The sequence below is a fragment of the Nothobranchius furzeri genome, chromosome 6 (assembly GCF_043380555.1).
Source record: "Nothobranchius furzeri strain GRZ-AD chromosome 6, NfurGRZ-RIMD1, whole genome shotgun sequence".
Taxonomy (NCBI): domain Eukaryota; kingdom Metazoa; phylum Chordata; class Actinopteri; order Cyprinodontiformes; family Nothobranchiidae; genus Nothobranchius; species Nothobranchius furzeri.
The window spans coordinates 42,545,559-42,559,817 of NC_091746.1; the positions used below are offsets into that span (position 1 = coordinate 42,545,559).

General features: G+C 44.1%; 1 protein-coding gene across 1 annotated transcript in view; it reads left to right on the forward strand.

Moving 5' to 3' along the window:
- The first annotated feature begins 561 nt into the window (after nucleotides 1–561).
- Nucleotides 562–14,259, forward strand: part of LOC107396394 (leucine-rich repeat transmembrane neuronal protein 4) — a 188,927-nt gene continuing 175,229 nt past the window's right edge. The window contains exon 1 of the mRNA XM_015976103.3: nucleotides 562–885. Within this exon, the coding sequence (XP_015831589.1) occupies nucleotides 882–885 (4 nt within the window). The 5' untranslated portion in view covers nucleotides 562–881. The remainder of the gene's footprint in view (nucleotides 886–14,259) is intronic.

The window sequence follows — 14,259 nt, forward strand, 5'->3', positions numbered from 1 at the left end:
TGCGTTTTAAAACCATGCCGCCCTCGCGTTTAACTCGTGATCCACCCTTGGAAAAGCTCCCGGATCGTCGTCTCACCAGAAGAGGGCATTCCGATCCTGTCTGACGAAGTTCCTCTGACATGCAGACGTGATTAACAACAGCGTCACGCTGTATTTCAAATCGTGCAACAGCAAGAACGCAAGTAACATCGGAGGGGAAAAAGGTGGATGTTTGGACGTCTTTCCCATGGCGCTTGTTGACAGCGTTTCAAACTGACTTGGGAATAACCTGCCATTACTTTCCGCTGTGCGCCATGCATGGATTGAGCATCCCTTAGAACAGAGACGAACGAGCTAAAACAGGAACCTTCAGGGTGCTCCATTTAATGGAAAAATAACGTTTTCTTTCTTGACACCATGCTGCAGCCTTGGGAAGTTTTTGCGTTAACGGGATTTCTTGTGCGCGTTTAGGACTGACATGACTTACTTGGATTTGGCATCGTTATTGTCTGCGCCTGCTGCAGTGCTGTTTTTGTCAGTTACTTGAAAAAAGAGGGGCACCGATCTTTTTTTTTTTTTTTTTTTTTTTTTTTTTTTTTTTGCTGCGGAGGGAATGAGAAGAGAATGGAGATTTGAATCCGGATTCAAGAAGCTTTAATCTGCAGTTAAATGACATTCGTGCCGGTTCACTTGCACGGGTATAGATGCAGAACTAAACCGGATAAAGCATCCAGATCCGGGAGAGTAAAGGGCAGGTGCGCTTTGGAGTCAGCGGCTGCGCAGAGGGACCGGACGTGTGGATTAGGACGATACCTGTCTGTGGAGAGCGCATCATGCCGACTCGAATGTCGCGCAGTGGGAGCGATTAAAACCTGTAGGCTGGAGCTAACTGATAAGCGGATATGGGTAAGTTTGTGTCAGCCTTTTTTTTTTTTTTTTTTTTTGGGTAGCGTAGGTTGCAACATACTCCAGTACCCCAATATTCCTCTCACACAGACCCGCGAAGTATCTGTTCTGTATGAAACCTTTTCAGATCAGAAGGTTGCGTTGGGAGTAGTTGGTGTTTTTCAGCTGCGCTATGATCCCCTGGAGAATCCTGGCCGGTTTTATTTAAGTGGTTCAGAAAGCTTGTGGAATGTGGCTGAAACCTGTACTGTTGCCAGTCAGTCGCAGAGCTGCAATGCTATCTCTCTCCCACCATTTCCCGGTGGCACGCTTTATTAGTTGTTGTTTTTTTCTCCGTTTTTTGCAATTCCTCCAAGAAAACACGAGGGTTTCTAACGGGTCTACTTGTTTGAATTGAGAACTATCCTTCTCCTCTTATGGATAGGGTAATGTGGATCGGAAAGCAAATCACGTAACATGTTGGAAGCAAGTCAACTTTATAAAGCATGGCTCCGCATAATCATTAATTGTCCTATTTGGGCGCCCCTCTCACGAAACCTGCTGTCCGGTCGCTGTCCAGTGCTGACGCAAAACACCGAAACTTTGGATTTAAAAGGAAAAATCGGATGTGATCTTTGGTCTGGTCTTCATTTAAAACACCCAATGGTGATGTACACTTGTCTCCAAGTCTCAAAATTGAACATTGAAATTGAAGACGATGCATGTGTGAGTGTGCGCGGATTTCAGTGAGTAATCAGCGTATTTACATATCCGTATTTCTGCGCATGTTTTCACATTCTTGTTCTCACTTAAAATTACCATTTGCCCCTTCTGGTTCCCTTACGCCTGCGCAAAGTCACTCAACCCTGAGTCACCCCCTGCTCACTCCAGCTGCCCCTACTAACAGAATGTCACATTTCTTTTCTTTTTCTTCTTCTTCCGGTCTCCTCTTTTATATTCTCTAGAATCGATGTGGTTGCTTTATCTCCTTAGCCATTCTTAACCAGCTTCAGTGGTGGCTCTGTGCCAGTAATTGTGGACCCCCCCCCCCCCCCCATACATCGCCCCTCGATAGGAAACATAACCACTTTGATATAAGCCACGGTAACACACAACTCCCATACTTAAAGCTGTTTGAACTCAATGTGTTGCATGGGACAAAAGTGCATCTCCAAAATTAATTGAGGGTGCTTTGAGTGTAATTGAAGCTCACCGGGTGCATGAAATAAACCCCAAATCCCAACGTACATTCCTGCATTTATTCAAGCCTTTGCCCACAAGTATTTGGTGATTACATGGTGTTGTAGAGTATTTTTTCTCACCAGCTCATTGTGAGCCTCTTCATTAACAGCATGTGATGCACTTATGTTTCATGGAGCATATCATTAGAGATGTGCCTCTCAGAAAGAGAACAGTGTGCTGGAGAGCAAAGCTGTGAGAAGAATTTAGAGATCCAAATATCTCATACAGCTTCTCTGCCTATAAATGCCAAACATGTTTACCTTTTCAGAAAAAAATAAAAATCCAAACCTTTAAAAAGTGATGGGCAATGTTTTTTATGGTTAAACAAAACTTCTTGTTTGTAGGCTCTGAACAAGTCAATAATAGCAACAGATGACTTGTGCTGGCCTTGCAGTGTGCAGCAGGCAGCACTCTACAAATGCCAGGTGAAACAGGTGCAGAGAGGGGATCAGCAGGCCCTTAGAGAGCCACGCGGCTGTTTATATGTTCACTTCCCTCTCTGAATGAAAAAATAAAATTAGTGATATCTTATTGACCCATGAAAAACATCAGTTGTTTTTATTTTTATTAATTAGGATATGGCTGTTGTTTCAATCCACTTAACAGTTTCTTAAATCACCATCCTGCATGTTAAACACTACATGCAACATCTATGTAGCCTTGACTGGTGATGATGTTTTTGTGACTCACTTTACTTTCTGCTGTGGACAATCCATGAATCATAAGTGAAACCCGGGGTGGTTTGTTTTGTAAATGTTGTTCTCATTTGTTTTATGTGTAGGCGTCAGATTGATTTTTTTTTATTCTAATACAGCCGGGAAATTGTTTCCAAAGAAAAAGTTGAGCTGTTTCAAATCCTGTATAGCCCTTTAAAAAGCAAAATACATTTAAAAATGCATTTGACAGAAAAAATACATCCACTGTTGTCTTTAAAAAAATCTCCTGGATTATGTTGCAGCTCCTTTAAATACTAGAGTAGCTTTGTGGTATTTTTGTGCTTTAGGGGTTCTTGGTGTTGATAAAAACATAACATTTTGTGAGTTTACAGCTCACTGTGCATTAAAACTAAACAGCGGTGTCCAAAGGAGCACTGTTTTCAAAATGTTCCTTGTCTGAAAGGAAAAAAAAAACTTTTTGGTTGATGAAAAGTCCTCAGAATATAATCAAAACCTAAAAAACTAAAATTAAAGCATTAAAACAAAATGTTGAATTTAATATTTTTATATTAGATCATTACATTTTTTAAATAAGTTATATGTTTTCAAGAAAGGAAAAACAAAGGGCTGGTTGACGAAAATTCATAACCGTTTCCCTTAGGGAAGTTTCGATTACATTTGATTTGCTCATGATACGAGTCCAAGTCATTTGAGTACCAAGTCCTGATCTGATACTTCAGCAAAGCATCAAAATAAAAAGAAAAAAGGAAAATACATCTAAATTTTCCTTTAAGTTTTTTATTAGTAAGGTGTAGTGTTTTATTTCTGTATTCATGTCCTTAGTTTATCTGGCAAAAACATTCCTTGTTCAGGAAGCACATTGATAAAAATTGAATATGTTTTAAAGTAGCGGAGTTGCTTATATTTTACATTGTTTACCTCCTGAATATGCAGCTGTATTGAGTGATGCACATTCCCGGGGAGTTATGCTGTGTCCCAGCCAGCAGGCTAACTTTTCTCGGCACATTTGTCAGCTATTGGGGCCACAGACATCATATTCGGACTGCCCTGTCATCTTGGATGGGTCTTCGATTGCCCCCCAGTATATTCATTTCTACTGAAAAAGATGTTTGCCCAACAAAAAAAACACACATTATATTATGATTTTTTAACAATATCAGGCATATGGAATGACATGATAATTAAAATTTTGACTGCAGTTGCATTTAGAGGTTGAGGAACCCACTCAATATCGCGGCAACGCTGTTATGCTCACCAGCGCCCAATGGCAAATCTGCATGTTCATGCCAGTGATTGGTGCAGTAAGCTCAGGTGCTGCAGAATGTAAAACCCCAACATTTTGAAGTCTATCTGCTATTTCTCTGTGTTTAATAATGCATATTTCACTGTTAGCTGGCTCCTTGTTTTTGTTAGAGATACCAATGTGAAATGGGACCTAATGCCGACCGATGATTGGCCAGTGGCGTGTCCAGATCTTTTAAAATGGGGTGGCCTAGGTGAGGCACAGCTTTGTGCATGGGTGTCACCAATGGTTATGCTTTTTTTGTTTTACCCCCAAGCCTTTTGTGGACAATGAAAAGCCTACTTAAAAGTAAATTAGTGTGGTGGCACCTGGGGTGGCCAATCAGATTCCTAAGGTGGCATGTGCTACCCCAGGCCACTCCCTGGACACGCCCCTGTGATTGGCTGTGGCGATGCATGACGGGAAAATAGCTGAAGTAGAATGTCATTTGTTTGGAAGGCTGCTGATCATGCAGCTGTCTTTTCCAGTATGTTGATTGCCCAGTGTGCACACATTACAAATGGCTGTAATTCTGCCTACACAGTCCAGTTTAAAATACCACCAAAATACAGACATTTAGCTCCACTGTGTAGACACGTTAGCTCTGTGTTAGCTTACAAGCTAACAGCTGCATGTTAAGGGGGTTTCCCAATGTCAAGGTGCTTTGCCCAGCAAGGCAATGTCTTGCTAGGCCAGGTGCCTTGCTTACAAGAACACTGTCTTTCATTGGTCAAAGAAAATTTTAAAAGGGCTCTCGCAGCAGTCATACATTTAGTTGTGTATATATTGGTTACATTAAATAAGTAAGCAAGTTACTACCTGCTAGCCACCAAGGCTGTAGCTACTATGCAACTAACCCACCATGTATAGTGGTTTTGGATCTAAAAAACATTTTAGATATTAGTCTGATAGCTACAATTAGTTGACTTACATTTAAACTAGAAATTTGCTCCCGAAACAGCTGCTTTCTCCTGATCCGCCATCCTTCAGAAAATACGGCACTGTATTCTCGGATATTTTTGACCAAGGCCAGGTTGCAAGACACCTCCCATGTATCCTTGGTCAGCTAGCTAAACATAGCTGTTTAAATGGAAAACAGACGCCTCGGTAGCACATGAACATTGTAAGACGCCTTGGCGGTTCCTGATGACATATCTCTTAGGCAACCAGGGTGGGACCAAGACATCAAGGCAAGGTTCCTTGACATTGATAAAACCCATGATTTCTGTACCCCCGCCTGCCATGAACTGTGTGAGGTGATGAGGTTGTTTTATTTCCAAGAAACAAAGAATACTGATGTAAAGGAACTTGTTGAGATTAAAACAAAACCATTGTTGTTCTATTTGAAAATCTATATCTCAGGATTCATTTAAACTGTCATATTTGTTGTTTTAAATGGTTAAATCCAATCTTTTTCACGCTATTCCCATCGCGTGATTGGGCCAGAAATCTCATCATGTTATCAGATTGGAGCATTCGTAGTTTTCCTGCACCTTAGAACAGTTCAGAAGAACTGGCCTGTGGAAAAGCTACTAGAGTCTATGAAGCCCTGCACAACACAACAGAGGTGTGTCTAAGTGGGGCTCTGGATCACCATCATTTTAGTTTGTGTTAGTGGAGACATACTTTTTGTGCTGAAGATAGTTGAGGTTTTTGTATTGAATTTCATCAAAACCAGTTCTTTAAATTTGTCTTTAGGTCATGTGAGGTAGTTCAATTATTGCTGAAGTATTTCAAGCTTAATAATTCAATAAGAACAGTTTTTTTATTATTGGTTTTTTTTTAGCCTGTACAGTACTTTGGACAGCTCCTATGCTGCATTTTAAATGCACAACATAAATAAATGATGGTATGGTATGGTATTATAATTGTTTTGTTACCAATAACATTTTGGTAGCATAGTAACACTACTCTTAATAAGAAAGTGTTGACACACTTGCTCTATTAGCGCCTCTATTCTAACATTTTTAATCTTAAGAGGAAGTAATACTATGGTGTTGTTAAATAACTATTATTAAACAAACTTTGACAGTGATGAGACATAAACCTATATGTGAACATTTCATGATCCCTACTGTGTGGTTCTACCTAACCAGCATAAAAGACAAGCTACAAAAATGACAAAATATTTTCTTGCAATAGTCAAAATCCTTCTAACATGGCAGGCTTTACCATTCTCACAAATATAACTGGAGGCTAATTAGTTGGCTTAGGCTGATTTGGAAACATCCTTCCTTGTGTGTCGGGCTGCTGTCCAGCCTGGGTGGACTTAAGGCAGAAGCTGGTAGCAGTTTTGTCAATGACGGGCAGCAAATAGCAATGAGCCACTCGTGTGTGCACAAAGTGCACCAGTTAGTGAGTCCATTTACCAAGTTATTAAGCTGCATTTGGTTTTATTTTAGGTCAGCAGTAAAGTGCACTTACTCTTTCTATGTGTTAGGGTGGAGAGGCAGAAATAGCTATCTTTTACTGCTGAGGACAGGGCTGTCTGCTACATAACAAAACACTGCACACATGATGTTGGACAAACTTGGGCCATTACCATCAATGTGTTGTAGAGGTGGGAAATGAGAAACGGAATTAGCAAGTAACAAATGTAACAGCTAATATTAAAAGCAGGAAACATATTTACACCTATAGACACTTTCAATTTTCACTTTTTAATTTTTGAAGGGTGCCAAAGCAGCTGCTTCCCTAAATTCCAAACATATAATTTTTAATATTAAAACAAAAGGGATACATAAATGGATGAGGTATTTGTCTTATGTGGAGAAGTTTAAGTATTTCGGGGCCGTGTTCACGAGTGAGGGAAAGACGGAGTGCAAGATCAATAGGCAGATTGGTGCTGCTTCTGCAGTGATAAAGTGTTGTACTGACCTGTCGTGGTGAAGAGAGAGCTGAGCTGGAAGGCAAAGCTCACAATTTACTGGTCAATCTACATTCCTACCCTCACTGCTATGGTCACGAACTTTGGGTAGTGACAGAAAAAATGTGATCTTGGATACAAGCAGCCAAACTGAGTTTTCTCTCCAGGGTGTCTGGGCTCTCCCTTAGAGATAGGGTAAGAAGCTCGGTCATCTGGGAGGGGCTCAGAGTAGATCTGCTGCTCCTCCCTATCGAGAGGAGCCAGCTGAGGTGGCTCGGGCATCTGATTAGGATGACTCCTGGACACCTTCCTGCTATGGTTTTCTGGGGATTTCCAACCAGGAAGGACACACTTGAGGGACTGTGTCTCTCGGCTGGCCAGGGAACACCTTGGGATTCCCCCAGAGGAGCTGGCCCAAGTGGCTGGGGAGAGGGAAGTCTGGGCCTCTCTGCTTAGGCTGCTGCCCCATGACCCGACCCCAACAAGCAGAGGAAAATGGATGGATGGATGGAATATATATTGATTATAAATTGTGTAAAACAACGGTGTGCTACCTTTGCAATTGAAAGAAAGTTTTTTTTTCCATCTGTCTTGCTACATACAACGCATAAGGAGCCACAAAATCTGTTTTCACCTTAAAATTAAATGAACGTCATTGAGCAAAACAACTGTTAAATGCGTTTAAACATTTATGCCTGTTTTTGTTAATCTGGATGTAGGAAACATCAGCCCTACCTGGGAAACCCAGTTGGACATTTCCCCTCCCATTTCCTCCAGCATCTTCAGTGGTACCTTAAGGCGTTCTCAGGGCAGGCCATTCTAAATACATTGAAGTGAAACTTCAAGACATTTTCTTTAATTTTGTTATTAAAATGATTGCAGGTGCTGTTGTCATATAGAGTAAAACAATTAAAAATGAGTTGGCACAGGTCACTCAACTCTTTTGCGTTTCAGTATCAGGATTGTTCTGCTTAGGAAATTAAACCCAGAGATTTTACAAATGTGACTAGGTCAACAACTTTTCTATTGACGTTTCTCAGGTTCAAGTTATTTCTGGTCAAATATATGAGGATCAAAACAATCACATGACCACAGCGTTTTGTGCTTCAGACACTTTGGTATAGTGTGAAGGGAACCAAATTCAAAAAGAAAATGTTAAAGCTGATTCCTGTGGCTAACGGTGGTAACCAGATGGCTTATTTTTCTTTTACTCCCTGACAGCAGCAGACAGTAGTAAAATACAAGGAAGTAATCGTTGCTTATCATCAACAACAAGATGCATTAAAGAGAAGCTTAAACTGAGTTTCTGAAGGCTCTGATAGTTACAGAAATTAGTTGTGGTTTTGATCAGTGTATAGGGAGCATGACAGATTAAAAATATGGCTCACTTTTGTTTTGAGCTATAAGTTGTATGAGTGGGTGTGCACTATGATTATAACAGAGTTACACACTAGGTGAAAATATACATTTATTGTCAAATTGGTATATGGACAAAAAAATCAGGGGTTATAAAAGGGAATATTGGCAAAATAAATCAAAAATGTGACAGCAAAAACATAAAAAATAAAACCTAAAAAAATCAATTCCCTTTGCTTAAAGAGCAGGTTCAATGAGAAACAATTTTTACTTGATGTTTTTAAAATGTGTTCGGCCAATCAGAGCTTGACATGTAGGCTCAATGTAAAAAGTATCTTCTGGGGGGGTTGTTTCGCTGGAATTTTTGACAATTAAAATTGCGCCCACATTTTCAAAGTTAAACACATCTCTTTTAACAACGATAGTTTCTGCTTCAGCCCTCTCCTCCTGCGCAGCGGCCGCAAACTCACTGATGCGCCTGCAGCCTCTCGGAGTTCCTGCTGCTCTAAACATTAAAATAATGATTTCATCAGTGGCGGCTGGCCAGTAGAGGGCGATAGGGCGCCGCCCTCCCAGTTTTTCCGTGTTTTTAATTTTTATAAAAAAAAATAAAAATAAAATTAACAATAATCACATATTCTAAGTTAATTGTGTGTTTTGTAACAAAAATAAATCATGTATATATATATATATATATATATATATATATATATATATATATATATATATATATATATATATATATATATATACATCTATATTGGTCTCTGCCGATCTCTGCCGAGCGGCGGAGGCTGTGTGCTGTTTTTCAATCACCCAAACAGGACGAGACCAGCTGTCCAATTGCTGACAAGAATATTGTAACCGAGCCTTCCAGAAAGAGACGGGAGAAGATAGAGGATTGTGGTTGCTCAAGAAAAGGTTGATAACTGTGAACTCTCAGGGTCGCTTTATTTTAACATAACACCATTAACAACTCCGCTCCAACTTCTGTTGTTTTTTTTCTCTTTTCAAACATCACATCCTGTCAGCAGCACCTTCAAAATAAAAGTCCCATAAAAGTGGGTTACATGTCTCCCCCCACACACACAAAAAACGTCCACATTTTCAAACAAACAAAAAAAAAACCATGAAAAGAGAGAGAAGCGGAGAGACAAAAAAAATTATTAACAATAACAATAAGTCAAAACAACATCATAAACAACAACCCTCATCAACTGCAACAAAGCATAACAACTCACAACAAAACGTCATACACAAATTCCCCCAACAAGGGCCCACCACCAGAAGAAGAAAGAAAAAAAAAAAAAACCTCAGAACCCAAAGTTTTTTTTCCTTATTCAACATTCAATAATAAGAGACAAAGTTCTTAAACCAACCCGGTGGTCGAACAGCCCTTCCCGCACGTGAAACAGTCCCAGATGACCCAGCCTCCATCACCTCGGTCATCTCGTCCCCGAGCCGCGAGGATGCGTCCAACGTGGGACACCGACGGACCCCTGAGGATGGGACAGGAATCAAACCCAAGGTGTACGGTTTCAACCGATCGTAATGAACCACTTGGGAGGGTGCTCCATCACTGAGGAGGTCACCGATGCGGTACACATGACCCGTGACCCCTTCTGAGTCCAACACAGCTAAGACCTTGAAGGGACCCCTCCAATGGGGAGCCAGTTTCTTCCTATCCTCCCGAGGGTTATGAAGCCACACGAGATCCCCGTCAAGTATGGCTGATGGCGGGTACTGGTGTCGTGATAAAGTTTTTGTTTCTCATGAGCCACTGCTGCATTCTGCCTCGTGTTGGCAAAGGCCACCTCCAACCGATCCCTCATAGCTGACACAAAGTCCGCATGTGACAGGGGAAGATCAGAGGGCACTGCCTGCTTCGGAACCAGCACATCCACTGGAACACGAGCCTCCCTGCCGTGGATCAGATAGTAAGGAGTGTACCCCGTGCTTGCATGCACGGTCGTGTTGTATGCAAAAGCTACTTGCTTCAAATAATTGTCCCACTCACCCCCACAGGACAACAATGACTTAGCCAGCTGATCAATGAGCGTACGGTTAAACCGCTCTACCATACCATCTGACTTGGGATTGTATGGCGCAGTACGCGTTTTATCAATGTCCAATAATGTACACAGTCGTTGTATAATCTCCGCTTCAAACTGTCGACCCTGGTCGCTGTGAACAGTTTCAGGGATGCCATGCAACAGTATATAGTCTTCAAACAAACACTGAGCCACGGAGTGAGCAGTTTGGTCCAACAGAGCATACAGGTTGACAAATTTAGAGAAATAATCCTCTATCACCAGCACGTATCTGCTCCCCTCTGATGTCACTGGGAGTTCCAGAATGTCCATAGCAACCCTCTGAAAAGGGCGATCAGACTCCAATCCCCCCATCGGGGCATGATGTTTCGGCACAGGACTCCTGCGAGTCTGAAACGGAACACACTGCTCACACCACTGGCGAATGTCCTTGAGCATAGATGGCCAGTAACAGAGGCCTCTAGCCCGCTCCCACACTTTTTCAGCAGAAAAATGTGCCGCTACTGGACCACCGTGCAACTGATATAAAATGTCAGGGACCAGGAATGCAGGTACGACCACCTGATACAGTGCTTTCCCTACCGGAGAAGAGTTCACAGTTCGGCACAACAATCCATTCACCAATGACAACCTCGGGAACTCAGTCCACAGCTTTCGGAGCCACTGGGAGCCTCTCCTCACTTGTCCCCGGGCTGGACGAGAGCCTCCCTGTTCCAACCAGTTTAGCACCACCCTGATATCGGGGTCATTCCGCTGTTGCACTGTTAAGGCCCCAGTGTCACTCAATAACCCTGTCAGTTGCGGGCCTTCATCCTTAGACTCAGTGTGTCTGGGGAACGAGCCTGGTGGACCCGAGACATGGGACTGGCAAGATGTGTCCACCACATTCACCACTGCAATAAGACTGTCCACATCCTGATTGGGGCGCCTTGAGAGCGCATCCGCATTTGTGTGTTGTTGGCCCTGTTTGTGCTGCAACACCCAGTTGTAAGGATCCAACTCCAGGATCCATCGAGCTCTCTTCCCCGATGGATCTTTATCAATGGCCAAACCTCGAAGCCCCAATAGCGGTTTGTGGTCCGTTATTATGGTGAAGGTGGCGGACCCAAGATAGTGTCTGAACTGTCGAATGGCCCATACCACCGCCCACAGCTCTTTGTCAAATGTGGACCAGCGTTTCTGGGTGCTAGTCAACGACTGGCTAGCATACACCACTACTCTTTCAAGCCCACCGTGATCCTGAGCCAACACCGCTCCTACAGCTTCCATAGAGGCGTCTGTGTACACTTTAAAAGGAACAGTAAAGTCCGGCATGGCCACCACTGGGGCCGACGAGAGCACTGTCTTTAAATACTTAAAGGCCACATCACAGTCCTTGTTCCATTCAAATGAAACACCTTTACATGTTAAATGATGCAGTGGAGCAGCACGATGAGCAAAGTCTTTGACAAATCGCCGATAGTAAGAGCATAAACCGAGAAAAGCCCTCACCTCAGTGGGCGACTGTGGCGTGGGCCAGGATTTCACCTTGTCTGTGTTTCTGGGGTCTGGCTGTAGACCCTGACAGGAGACTAAATGGCCCAAGAATACCACATGATCTCTGGCCAAGTGGCATTTACGAGGGTTAAGCCTCAGACCTGCTGCTCGGATTCGAGAGAACACCTCTCGCAACCTGGCTACATGCTCTTCGAACGTAGGGCTAAATATCAACACATCATCTAAATACACCATACACACGTGCCACGGGAGCCCCCGTAGAACCAGCTCCATCATGCGCTGGAAGGTGGCAGGTGCGTTAGTGAGACCCATAGGCATGGACTTCCACTGGTACAGGCCCCGCCCAGTAGTGAAAGCAGTTTTTGGGCGGTCCTCCTTGGCCACATCAATCTGCCAGTAACCATTGGAAAAGTCCAAAGTACTAAACCAACGGGACCCGGTCAAAGCATCTAGCGTTTCATCCACCCGAGGCAACGGATGGCAATCTTTTACAGTGACACTGTTCAACCGTCGATAGTCGATACAGAATCTCCAGTCACCTTTTTTTTCACCAAAACAACCGGAGAGGCCCAGGGGCTACAACTCTCCTCAATCACCCCATCCGCCAGCAGGGTCGCTACCTGTCTGTCTATTTCCTCCCTCTTGTCAGGCGAGGTCCGGTAAGCCCGCTGTTTCAGGGGGGGATGGTCACCGGTGTTAATGCTGTGTTTAATAAGGGTGCACTTCCCTGTCACTGCTCTAGATTGGCTAAAAATATCTCCATATTCAGTTAGCAGTGCTTCCAGCTGTCCCATTTGTAACGGGCTGGCAGCAGACTCCATCAGCGACACGGGGGGTGTGTCTGTCAGTACCGCGGAAGGCACCGTTTCTCTAAGGGGGGTCACTACATCCCCCTCCTCTACAGAAAATAACTCGCCAAGATGTGTTCCTTCTCGTAGCATTATGTCTTGGCTGGTAGGATTAAGCAGTCGAGCCGTAGTAACGCCTTTGTCTACGGAAGCGAGAGTATGAGCCACCACACACTCACTCTTACTCTGAGGATTGGGTTCTAGGTACCCGACAAATGTGGGGAGTTGTCCAACCGGCCCCACAGGAGAGAGGTGTACTGGGACCAGCATCTCACTAAATGGCGGTAATGTTAGGGGGGACGTAAGAGACACATTACAGCAGGTCGGAATCAAATCCTCCTGTTTCAGCAACTTCACATCCATACCCCACAACTGCAATCTACCGCGGCCAAAATCCACCAGTGCGTGATGTGACGTCAGGAAATCCAGACCCAACAGAGCTGTCTGGGTGGACTTACGGAGCACATGAAAAATATGTTGCCACGACTGAGAGCCCAACCGTAAGGTAGCAGTAACCGTCCCTAATGTATCCAGTAACTCCCCATTTACAGCCTTGGCCGCGATAATATTCATTCTGAGCGGTCGTTGGCGGAGAGCTGGAATAGACTGGCGAAAATCTGCACTGATAAACGATTCCGTGGAACCTGAGTCAATCAGAATGTTCAGTTCAGTACCTGCAATGCTCCCTCGCACGTAGGAGGAACATGGTTCCCCCGCCGGGGAACAATTCACCGTGTGTTCCCGGTGTGGTAGATCAACATCTTCTTCCCAAGACCCTGTAGGTATCGTAGCTGGTGTCCGGGCCATGACAACAGCTACATCCCGTTTCCCCACTGCTGCACAGGCTCCTCTCGCCCTGGAGAGATGAATCTCACACCTTGTCGTCTTGTTGAACCACCAAGTGGGGTGTTCTTCCGCCATCCCGGGCTCTGGCCCCTCGGTGAACTGGAACGATCAGCATAAGGAGATGGAGAGCGTCTTCTTGATCCGGCGTCCTGGTCGGTGCGGCGCTCTCGCCAATTTGGAGTATTTGGCTGATGATGTGGGTTATACTTGGGACGCAGAGATTGGCAGCCCGGACCACCACAGTGGCACCGACATGACTCCAGCCGGGGGGAGGAATAGTCGTTGCTCCTCTCTCGACCCTTCAGTCTCTCGTTCTCATATGACAGCCTTCGAAGGTCTTTTCTCATGTCCTTCATCTCCTCGGTCAGCTCTTCCACTACTCGCTGCCAGCGAGGTTCCTCCGAAACAGAATGCACTAAGGCAGTTGCACTCTTACTGGGAGGAGCCCCCGCAACAGGATGGGGGTATTCACTCTTTAAAGTTTCACGTGCCATATCACAGCGGCCTGCAATGATTAAGGCTTCCTCCAAATCAGTCGTTCCCTGTTCCTGACACTTAGCTCGCAGGCAGGGATCTAGTCCTGCCAGGAATCGGCGAAACTTTTCTTCCCTCTGAGCAGCTTGTCCATAATTAGGGAAAGCTTCATCCACCAGCTTCCCTACATCAGCTGCATAGACATCTAGACTCTCACCAGCGGCGCGACGACGAGCAGCCAAGTTAGCTCTGAAAT